The sequence below is a fragment of the Saimiri boliviensis genome, chromosome 10 (assembly GCF_048565385.1).
Source record: "Saimiri boliviensis isolate mSaiBol1 chromosome 10, mSaiBol1.pri, whole genome shotgun sequence".
NCBI classification, from domain to species: Eukaryota; Metazoa; Chordata; class Mammalia; order Primates; family Cebidae; genus Saimiri; species Saimiri boliviensis.
In genome coordinates, this window is record NC_133458.1 from 63901874 (window position 1) to 63914269 (window position 12396).

The 12396-nt window shown below is 41.9% G+C and overlaps 1 protein-coding gene across 2 annotated transcripts in view; it reads right to left on the bottom strand.

Annotated features, from left to right (window-relative positions):
* The window catches only part of ABCB1 (ATP binding cassette subfamily B member 1), a 118712-nt gene that overhangs the window by 13975 nt on the left and 92341 nt on the right, over window positions 1-12396 (bottom strand). For both annotated transcript variants that reach the window (XM_074379358.1, XM_074379357.1), the window contains exons 24-26: window positions 10569-10725; window positions 9420-9617; window positions 2943-3149 (exon numbers count right to left, since the gene is read on the bottom strand). In XM_074379358.1, coding sequence (XP_074235459.1) covers window positions 2943-3149; window positions 9420-9617; window positions 10569-10725 — 562 coding nt within the window. The remainder of the gene's footprint in view (window positions 1-2942; window positions 3150-9419; window positions 9618-10568; window positions 10726-12396) is intronic.

The following is a 12396-nucleotide window of genomic DNA, read 5'->3' on the forward strand; positions in this document are numbered from 1 at the left end:
CATTTTGATATCTAACTTTGAAAATGAACACCTTCTTTTTAAAATTTTTCCAAAAATACTTCCCATATTGTTTCCCACAATGGGTAATTGTCACCAACTATTCACTATGATAGGGACAGCAGTTAAAAGTTACTCAAAAGACAGCAGAAACAGGATGTGACCACACTTGTAACCTAGAAAGTAATAGTATCTTATGTCCAGGCCCTTGTCAGGCTGAAATTTTAGTACAGTGTTGCCTATGTTTATTTGCTATATCTGGTGACCCTAGTTTTGGGGCACTCAGCCCTGTGTCTGCCCCTGTAAAAAGAGGGAGAAGGCCCGGGGTTTTGTCAGATGCTTGGGACTGGCTCTACCCTAGAGCTATGGCTGCCTCAGAAGGCAGGAGCACTGGAGTGTGTCTTATGTGAGTGCAGGGGTTACTAGTTGCACTTTTAATACAGAACTGACCCTGCTGAGGCAGATAAAGGTAGTGCAGCAATCTTACAAGAAGAAGGTAACTAAGCCAGCCACCTACAGGGTGTGGTAAATCCTAGCATTAATCACTTAAAAGTGGATCCTTAGATAATAGGACTTAGGGGTTTTACCTTTTTTCTCCTGGTCTAGACACTGAGGAAGAGAATCATGGTGTCTACAGGCATGCTCTGTGTGATAGATTAGAGACCAGGAGCCCAGAAAAGAGGGGATCCCTGTGGTAGACAAATGCCAGAGGGGCAAGGTATGTTTAAGAAGATAATAGTTACTCTCTGTGTTTGTGTTTTATTAACCCCTAGCCCAGGGGTTCTCCAGCTTAAGCCTGCATCAGTATTACCTAGGTTCTTAAAACATAGATTGCTGGACCTCTGAAGTTTCTGATTCAGCAGGTCTGGGGTTGGGCCTGGAAAATTTGCATTCCTAACAAGTTCCCAGGTGATGACGATCCGTGCCTATGCTTGAGAACCACTATCTCCTCATCAATAAAGGGGATTGGAGCTTTCTGTTTTATATGTCTGAGCCTTGAGAAGAGGCAATTATCTACCAGTGGGCTAGACTGTGAAAGGAGAGTGAGAGACGAGGCCTCCTCCCTGGAACTTAATGAGATTGGCATCAGCAGTTATGGAAGAAGAGCCTACGGAAGAGGGGAATCTTGGGAAACAGAACCACCTGGAGTTGCTCGCCTGCCTCACGAGGAGACTGTCTTCCCTGCAGGGCTGAGGCTCCTGAGCTTTGTTTCAGGGGGCACTTCCTTAGAATACAGAACATAACTGGTGATAATAGGAGGGGTAGGTTACCTAGGTTGAGAAGCACTTAGGACCTAACTTTTGCAGCAACATGGATGCAGCTGGAGGTCATTATCCCAAGCAAAGTAATGCAGGAACAGAAAACCAAATATTGCATGTTCTCGCTTATAAGTGGGAGCTAAATATCAGGTACTCATAGACAGAAAAATGGCAACAATAGAAACTGGAGACTAAAGAGTGGGGAGGGAGGGGGGCAAGTGTTGAACTACTACCTATTGAGTTCTGTGCTCAGTACCTGGGTGATGGGATCATTTATACCCCAAAACCTCAGCATCGTGCAATATACCCAGGTATAATAAACCTGCACACGTACCCACTAAATCTAAAATAAAGGCTGGAAAAAATCTAATTTTGGACTTTCAATACAGGTTGAACATCCATAATCCAAAATTTTAAAATCCGAAATTCTGAAACTTTTTGAGCACCAACATGATGCCACAAGTGAAAACTTTCACACCTGATCTCATGTGACAGGTCACAGTCAAAACACAGTCAAAGCTTTGTTTCATGCTCACAGTTATTAAACATATTGTATAAGATTGCCTTCAGGCTATGTGTATAAAGCAGGCGTCCCCAAACTTTTTACACAGGGGGCCAGTTCACTGTCCCTCAGACCGTTGGAGGGCCGCCACATACTGTGCTCCTCTCACTGACCACCAATAAAAGAGGTGCCCCTTCCTGAAGTGCGGCGGGGGGCCGGATAAATGGCCTCAGGGGGCCACATGCGGCCCATGGGCCGTAGTTTGGGGATGCCTGGTATAAAGTATACATGATATATAAGTGAATTATGTGTATGCAAATATTCCAAAATCTAAAAGACTTCTGGTCACAAGTATTTTGGATGAGGCATATTCAACTTGTATTCTAAAACAAAACGGAACAAAAAAATAAAATACAGGATCTAAGAGGACTTAAGAGAGGGTGAGAGGTTCCATTTATCCAACTTCCTAGCAGGAATTCAGGGGACACTCATAGGACGACAGCCCAGGAAGGCCTAGAAAAGATTTCAACAAGCGACTGTAAACAAAGCTTGGGGTCCATGAAATGTACGATGACGAGAGATTACATGATACCATGCGCACCCCAATGGCTCAGCCCTTATTCAGAGAGAGCCCTCTTTCTGGCATGGGTTCAGCCCCCTGGACTGGACTGACTCCACAGTGAGATTTGAGGCTTGAAAGACAGCTGCAAGAAGGAAGAAGGAAGAGAAACAGGGGAGAGACATGGGGAGGGACAGTCATGGCTGCCTCCTCAGCAGGCCAGAAGCAACATGCCTGCAGGTGGCAACCCAGACTCTGCACTTGGACTTGAAGGGAAAGGCCTCCCAGACATTGTACTTAAACCTAGGGCTGAAAAAGGAGGAGCCTCGGGCCTAACAGCTTTGGACCTAGAGAACTGTTCCAGTTCTCCTAGCCCAGCAATGTTCCTCCCTCCTAAACTTGAAGCGGTCCAGCACTTTCATTCCTTCCTCACAAGGACAGGTGATCAGGTAAAGGTAACATCTAACCCAGATAGGAAGTGTGGCCCGATGCTTGTATACAGGTAAGGGTATGATTTAGATGCTAATTTCTCTTCACTTCTGGGAAACCAGCCCCTTAGAAATCAAACTACAGGCCAGGGACACTGCCACATGCGCCAGGGCTGTTAATTTGGAAAGGGACTTACCTTAGGCAGTGACTCAATGAAGGTGTGTATGTTGGCCTCCTTGGCTGCCCTCACGATCTCATCCTGTGACACCACTCGGCTGTTGTCTCCATAGGCAATGTTCTCACCAATGCTGCAGTCAAACAGGATGGGCTCCTGGGACACGATGCCCAGCTGTGCTCGGAGCCACTGAACATTCAGTTGTTTTATTTCTTTGCCATCAAGCAGCTGAAAACAAGAGTTCACAGATCAACTTCAGGACAAGCACACTTTGAATTTAGCACAATTAACATCATCATTTCCTAAACTGAAATTGCCAAGTTACTGTGAGATTAAGGAAAAGGTTGTGTGATTAAAATTTGGACAGTTAAGGTTAATCCAACCAAGTCATAATTGTATGCTTTGAGGAACTGTCATGCTTCCTGTGTGTCAACCATAGTTTCTGATGTATGCACATGGTAGGCAGAACAATGTTCCTTCTCCCACAAGGCATGTATGTCCTAATCCCTGGATCCTGTGAATGTATTATGTTACATGGCAAAAAGGAATGAAAGTAGTAGATGTAAGCTCGCTAATCAGCTGACTGTAAAATAAGATTATCCTGAATTATCTTGGTGGGCCTAATGTAATCATAAGGGCTCCTAACTGAGGAAGAAGGAGGGAGGAGAGTATCAGCAGTGCAGAGTGAGAAAGATTCAACCAGCCACTGCTGGATTTGAAAATGGAGGAAGGGGCCACAAGCAAGAAAACAGATCATCCTTTGGAGCGTCTGGAAGGAACAGTACTGCTGACACTTCATTTGAGCCCACTGAGACCTATTTTAGACTTCTGACCTTCAGAAGTATAAGGTCATAAATTGGTGGTGTTTTAAGCCACTGAATTTGTGCCATGTGGTTATAGCAGCCAAAGAAAACTAATACAATGCCTAATACTTCTGAGATGTATCCTGATAGCCTTATTCTTATATCTCCATTTTTCAGAGAAAACGTAGCCAGGATTAGAGTGGAAATAAATAACAACTATGACCACATAATAAGTTTGCTGGTCAGGAACTACAGGGGATGGATAGGTGAACAGGGCAGGAAAGGGTGGACAGACATCCTCAATACTGAGCCAGATTAATAGGAATGGAGAGCTGCCCTTTCTCTATAATCTGGCTCCCTGGATTATCCTGCAGAAATCTGGGGAGGGCCCCTTACAGCCTTGCTAATAACAAGCCCTACTCTGATGCAAATATGCCTGCCAGATAGGTGTGCTTTGCAAGAGAATTTTCTGGCATTCAGGTGAGAGAGCTGTTCATCCCTTCTGAAGAAGGCACCAGTGACTCAGCTTTGAGCTTTTCTAATAGTAGCGACAAGCATGTACTGAGCCATATACTCTGTGTATTGCATGTGCCTGGCTGGGTGGCTCAAGGGGACAGCTGGTGAGTGGCAAGGTACAATCTTTGCTATAGGAACGTGGCTTCTGCTTGTGACACTGGCAGGTGGAGGGATGGAAGCTCTGCCATGACCTTATTAGTACCAAGCTGAGTTGCCATAGAGACTATTCCACACACGTACGCTCCAGGTTTCCTTACAATGCTAATAAATGAAGGTGGAAAGCAGAGGGTGGAGAGAGACAGTAAAAGCCAAACGAGGATATGGCTAAGCAGAAGATCTTGTCAGATAAAACACTGTACTTGAGAAGTGGAAATGTAAGGAAAGGAGTCGTTTTGTTTTTGTTTTTGTTTTTGTTTTAATTTTCCAGGTTTATGCCCCTGGGAGGAAAACAGACACTGCCTAGCTAATATAATCACAGGCAAATCTGAATGATCTCAGCAAGTTATGATGAGTTTCTTCATTACACTGAATACACTCTTGGGCTTCCTGGTTCCCACATAATACCCTAGAATTGTAAACTATTTAAAACCTATGTTGATTGAAGAATTCTTTTTTTAGGGAAAATAAGTTTAGAAGCCTAGAATGTAAAACAGATCAAAGCAGAGCTTCTTTGGCTGAGGAATGGTGTTGCTCTGATGGAAGACCAAGGAACTCTGGGGAATCTATGAGAACTGCTCAAAAAACCCTGGTCTAGATAAAAACATAACTAAGAAAGTAAACATGTTGGTAAGAAATAATGTAAGGCCAGATTAAAATGATCAGCTATCTCTATTGTAGATTTTTAAATCTATTGATTGCTTTTATTAGCACAAAAATGTTAAATATGTATTCTTCTATGTGTATTTACTTGAAATAATCGATTTTTAAAAATTGAGCACTAACAATATTGTAGGTGCTGTAATAAGCATGACTCATACAGTCTCTTGTTTAACCTTCACAGCAACTCTTATGAGGTTACTGATATTAATTCCCATTTTACTGATACGGAAATGAGCAAAGGTAAGTAACTTATACAAGGTCACAGTAATTAGGGGAAAACTCGGACTGGATTCAAACACTGTAGGCTGGGTTTTGGTAACACTAATATCTCACAACTGAAAGATATTTTATGTCCTCGCTTGAAAGGGGAATGCCTCCATCTTGGCCCAGGCACTTCTCTTATAACCAGACAATGGCAAGCAGCTTCTAACTGTATTCTAAAGGGGGCTCTGACTGTCGTATATGGGAGAGACTGGAAAGGGGAGAAAGAAAAGGTCAGGGGAAGACTCAAATCAAGGATGATTTAACAGTGATGCTGATGAAGGTTAAGCTTCAGGAGCCCTCAATTACATGTAAATTCTGGGAAGTTGAACAGTGTTCTGGGTGGGAGGGCGGCAGGGCTACAGTCAGGAAGCTCTTTCCTGTAAGTGTGGATGATAAATTGCCTAAAAATGAAAGGGACCAGAATCTTTAAGCTTCCAGTATTTGGTTGTGATTTCTTTTTATTTGAAGCAAGTATCCACTTTTCTATCTAATTTTGCATTCAAAACTTTTTCTTTTCTTTAAGGTGAATCCGTAAAATTGTGTAACCTTCAGGTCCCTCAAAACTTGGATCCTCCCATCTTCACAATTCTATAGCTTAATTTTTCAAGACTCTCCACAATTTAACCTACATCTTTCTTCAAATTCACCAGTTCAGTAGATCTCAAATGACGGTTGGCAGCAGAATCACCTAGAAAAAGCCTAAAAATAAAAGGCCGAACCCTAGCCTACTTGAATAATCCAGGCTGGCGGTGTTTTTTACTAGCTCTTTGGACCGTTCTGATATTCACCGAAGCTTGACAACCAACACTTCAGGTCAATGTTTTTCAATGTGTGATTCAAGGTCCACTGATGGTCATGAGAATTTCCTGACTTCGGGAGGTCCTCAGGGTCAAATTCTTTCTTTAATTCTTATGCTCAAATCATAGACTAATTTTTACATGGCAGTAAAAAATAACTAGTAGAAATTCACTGAGTTACTCAGGGCTACTCATTGATGTCCGTAAATAAAATTTTGTACATTTACTAGAGTTTATTGTGGACACTTTCTGCTAAGACGTCTGGCTGCAGTGCACCATCTGGCAGTATTTCCAAGTGCAAATGCACAGGAGAAGATAATGGATATTCCTGCATAAATGAGGACACTCTATTTTCAGTCTAATATCAAAATGTTCTCGGACGCTTACTGTCCTATGTACTCAACAGTCATTTCGGTATACTTCCTTGTCTGCCCTTTTATACATCAAGGAATTAGAAGGCTAAAAACTATTTCCCAGTTTCCCTTGGTTCTGGAAGTAAGTTAGGGTCTACCAGGGAGATGCACAGTGTAAAATCTGGAAGGCAGACACCAACTCTCCTTCAGCAGCTGTAGTAAGCTAATGGCTTAACTCGTCTTTGACAAACAAGAATTTCTGCAACAGCCAGATTCTAGTCTTGGGTCTTTAAATTTGGAACAGCTGTGACATCGGCATAATTTTCTGCAGCTTCTTGGTTACAGAATCACAGCTGCAGTGCAGTGATTTGGAAGTCTGGGAGCAAGCAGCCACCTTTACTTTCACTCTTCCAGCCCTTCCAAAGATTTTGTTAGCATGTAATTCCCTCTACTTGAAACATCTAGTGCAGTTTCTTTTTCCTACTCTGAACTATAACTGATGCTATCCATGTTTTAACTTATGTTCTGCTTGTGTTTATGTACTTGCAGAATGATCAATACTTCTTCTTGTATCATTATTGTGCTGTATTGTATTGTTGTTTTCAACTCCAACATTTCGTTATTACCAAGTGTTTTTCCTATTGGAAAGTGACTATGAGTACATTAGTGGATGGTGACATTTTTAAATCATTCCTACATGAGTTATCATCAGAAAAGTTGAGAACCACTACTCAAACTAAACTCCCTATTTCAGTCAAAGTGTCCTATTTGCTGCATTGGGTACAAATCACTGATAACAGCTTGTATTTTCTCTTACATTGAATGTCATCCCTACTGTTCACCCATATGCAAATCCTTATCTCTTAAGAACTAGCACTAGGCCTATCTTCTTTAATCTAACTCATGTAAGTATATGCCCCATCTCCTCAGTTAAAGTACTTGAGGGCAGATATCACGCCCTACAATTCATCATAGCACAATATTTAACACATTACTTATTAACTGCCTGTTTAGGGCCATAATAAGTGTCTGAGACCTAACATTTCCTCTTCTAATTAATTGCTTCGGCTATCAGAAACGTCTTCATTTAGAGTCTTGTTTTTAAACTCACCACAAAATTGAAGGACACAATCAGAGTTCACAGAAAATATAAAGCAAGAGAGTAAAAGCAGGGAACAAGCTTATGTAATGATTCAAGAGTAGACTGAATGAAGGCATAATTGTCTTTGACTACAATTACAAATATTTATGAGTAAGAGGAACTGCTGTGAAAAAGTCAAAAGAGCCCTAGACTACAGGTTGAAAACTCTTTTAATTTCAGTCATTAAATGCTACTAACCTCCATCTGACTTGTACCAGCAGGTGTCCATTCTGACTGGTCAGTGCTCATGCTGTTCCCGTTGTTAAGTATTTTAAATATCACTTCTCGATACAACTAATTACATGCCTACATAATGAAAATGTCTTTCTCTTAATTCTATTCCTTTTCAATTTGTCTTCTTTCCTATCCCCCTTTCCTATTCCCCATGATAATCCTTTAAACTCACCACTCCCTGCCAGACACCTCTCTCATCCCCATCAACATTCCCTGACACATTTTAGCTCAGAAGACAAAAGGACATACTTCCACATTCTTTATACATTTCCCAAATTTGATTCTACTTTTTTTTCTCAGATGTGTTTCAATGCCCTCTCTCCATCAACGATTTTGTCTCATCCCCAGTCATAAAAATGCTCAAGAATTTACCTCCTAAACATTTTCCCTGGACTCTGCCTCCCTACTCAAGCACTGTCCTTATTTGCCTCTTTTACTTTCAATATTCTTGATAATCTATACTCACTTAGATCTCCATTTTTCCTCCTAACCATACTTCAGCCACCCTTAATTGTTTTCTACCATCACTACTTCACTAAGAATATTTTAAAATGTGTGAAACAGCCCATTCATTGCTAGACTCTATCACGTCTTCTCAGTCTACTCCCTGCCCAATCTCTGCATACCATCTGTCATTGCTGGCCACCATCTTTGAAACAGTCCCCATCCTCGGCTTTCATCTCACTCCTAGCACCTGTTCTGAATCTTTTTAGATGCTTCTATTTTTTTTTCTCTTTATGTTTTTTATTTTATTTTATTGCGTTTTAGGTTTTGGGGTACATGTGAAGAACATGCAGGATTGTTGTATAGGTACATACACGGCAATGTGGTTTGCTGCCTTCCTCCCCATCACCTATACCTGGCATTTCTCCCCATGTTATCCCTCCCCAACTCCCCACCCGCCACTGTACCTCCCCTAGTTCCCCGCTACAGACCCCAGTGTGTGATGCTCCCCTCCCTGTGTCCATGTGTTCTCATTGTTCAACACCCACCTATGAGTGAGAACATGCAGTGTTTGATTTTCTGTTCTTGTGTCAGTTTGCTGAGAATGATGGTTTCCAGGTTCATCCATGTCCCTACAAAGGACACGAACTCATCGTTTTTTATGGCTGCATAGTATTCCATGGTGTATATGTGCCACGTCTTCCCTGTCCAGTCTATCATGGATGGGCATTTAGGTTGGTTCCAGGTCTTTGCTATTGTAAACAATGCTGCAACGAACATTTGTATGCATGTGTCCTTATAATAGAATAATTTCTAATCCTTTGGATATATACCCAGTAATGGGATTGCTTATTGGTTCTTCTCAAGTCAGCTGAAACTGAAGTACAGCAAGGGAGATGTGTGGTAAAAAAGGTGCTTGCAAAGGAGGGTAGAGGGGTAGTGTTGAAGGGAGCCTGGAGAAGTTGGCTGGGGCAGATGACACCACTTAACCATATGTAGGCTGTCAGACTAAGTGGGGTTATTGTTTAAAGGTCTGAAAAAAACATGGCTTATAGTTGAGAATTAAATACAGTCAGACATTTGGATGATGAAAACCTGAACTGAACTAAATATGAAAGTGTGCTCACCACTGTCCCCGCCAAGGGGTCGTAGAACCGCTCCAGGAGCTGGACCACTGTGCTCTTCCCACAGCCACTGCTGCCCACCAGAGCCAGCGTCTGGCCCTTCTTCACCTCCAGGCTCAGCCCCTGAAGCACTGGGATGTCTGGTCGTGAGGGATAGTTGAATACAACTTCATTAAATGTCACATTTCCTTCCAGTGTTTTCTGCAAAGTGAAGAATAACAGTAAATTTGATGGCTGCAATATTGAAAATAAAGTGTATAGCTAACTTTCTCGATTATCAAGTATCAGAAGGTAATGAATTCATATTACAATTGGCTTCACTTCAAACTGCTGGAATTTATTTATTTTTATTTTATTTTTTATTTTTTTGAGACAGAGTCTCACTCTGTCACCCAGGCTGAGTGCAGTGGTGCAATCTCAGCTCACTACAACCTCCGCCTCTCAGATTCAAGCAATTCTTGTGCCTCAGCCTCCTGAGTAGCTAGGATTACAAGCATGCGCCACCACACTCAGCTAATCTTTTTTTTGTATTTTTAGTAGAGATGGAGTTTCACCATATTGGCCAGGCTGGTCTTGAACTCCTGACCTCAAGTGATCCACCTGCCTTGGCCACCCAAAGTGCTGAGATAACAGGCATGAGCCACTGTGCTCTGCCTCAGACTGCTAGAATTTAATGACATCTAAAAGAGTGAAAGCTTTCATAGCATATATTAAGACAATATGAATATATGGTACAGCTGCGATAACTCAAATCTGTTCCTCAGGAATATAATAACTTACATGTAATAAAATCTGGTGACCAGCCTGGGCAACATAGGGAGACCTTGTCTCTACAGATAATTAAAAAATTAGTTGGGCACAATGGCACATGCTTGCAGTCCCAGCTACTTGGGAGGCTGAGGCAGGCTCCCAACTCGATTAATAGGGTTTTCTTATAAAGTAGGCAGTATTCCTATTTCTCTATAACCTTTGCTAGATAAAAGTACTGAATGTTCATGTATATTAGTAGCAGCTATTGAAAAGAATCTATGATCTAGAAAGTTTGATTTTATTATGAGCATATTTGAAAGTACAAATTTTATTAAGTTTCTACTTAGAATATTTTCATTCAGGAGTCAGAAGTAGATCAAATAGTTGAAACATCAAACTTACCGGCTTTAGGCCTTCGGTGCTGTAGCTGTCAATCAAAGGGGTTTTTTCAATGATCATGATGATGTGAGCTGCTGATACTTTGGCTTTGGCATAGTCAGGAGCAAATGAACTGACTTGCCCAACAGCCATGGCACCAAAGACAATAGCTGAAAATACTCTGGAAAGCACAAAGACAAAACATGTGCACAGTGTTACGACCACATCTAGAAAGCTGACATTCTTTTTTTTTTTTTTGAGATGGGGTCTTGCTGTGTTGCCCAGGCTGAAGTGCAGTAGTACAATCAGAGCCCACTACAGATACGACCTCCAGGGTTCAAGCAATCTTCCCACTTCAGCTTCAGGAGTAGCTGGGACTAAAACTATGCACCACCACACCCAGATAATTGTTTTATTTTTTGTAGAGATGGGGTCTCCCTATTTGGCCCAAGCTGGTCTCAAACTCCTGGGCTGAAGCAATCCTCCTGCCTCAGCCTCCCAAAGTGCTGAGATTATAATGTGAGCCACCATGCCTGGCTGAAAATGGACACCACTATAACCAGAAAGCTTTGCCTCGAATAGTTATAGAACAGATGGCTGGGTGCAGTGGTTGATGCCTATAATCCCAGCACTTTGGGAGGCCAAGGAGGGTGGATCATGAGGTCAAGAAATCAAGACCATCCTGGTCAACATGGTGAAACCTCGTCTACACTAAAAATACAAAAATTAGCTGGACATGGTGGTGCATGCCTGTAGACCCAGATACTCAGGAGGCTGAGGCAGGAGAACTGCTTGAACCCAGGAGGCAGAGGTTGTGGTGAGCCAAGATCACGCCATTGTACTCCAGCCTGGGTAACAAGAGCAAACTCCGTCTCAAAAAAACAAAACAAAACAAAACAAAAACCAGATATTAAAAAATAAAACAAACACATTTCCTTATAAGTTCATGTCAGTGTGATAGACTGATTGCAAAAGAACCCATTTTTCCACCTCTCTCTGTATCCTCATCTTCTTGCAGTGTGACCTTTGCAGCACCCTTTGAATCTGGGCTGATCTTGTGACTTGCTTTGGCCAACAGGATGTGGTGGAAATTACTTTTGCCAGTTCCAAGCTATGACTCAGGAGGGCCTTATATCCTTTGTGAACATGCATGCATGTGCTCTTTCTCTTTCTCAGAACACTGCCACTGTCTCAAACCCAGGGTAGCCTGCTGGAGGATGAGGTGCACATGAAAGACAGCTATGTGGATCCCAACCAACCAGCTACACACACAACCCACTACAGACACATGAGTAAGTCCAGCTGAGATCTACTATGCCTAACCCAGATCAGTGGAACTTCACAGCTAACCCACAGGTTTGTAGGAAAAAACACGTATGTCTCTGAGGTTTAGTGGCTGGTTGTTCCACAGCACTACTGTGGTGATCAACAAGAGGTACAGTCAGTGATGTTGGAATTACATCAGATTCTTAAAAACCTGTGAACTGTGCAACAAAAAGAAAGTTTCTTATAGAATCAGTTATCATGTTGCTCCCAAGATGCACTGACATTCTTATTTATGGCGTGGAAATCACAGCAACTTAAAGTTGCGAAGGACCTTACAGGTATCAAGTCCAGCTCTCCATGTTCGTACCTAGACACCTCCCCTAAATCGGCTTCCATCCTCTGTTTTAGGAAGTAGCATGTTTGACTGTTTATTGTTTAAAAGTTCTTTTTCAAACTGAAGAAAAAATTTATCTCCTTTTACATAAGACAGGCCTACAAGTCTTGAAATATTGCTAAAAACTTCTTTGTTTCTTTGATAACTCTTTTCATGCCCTTCTCTAGACATATTTATTAATATGCTTTTTTA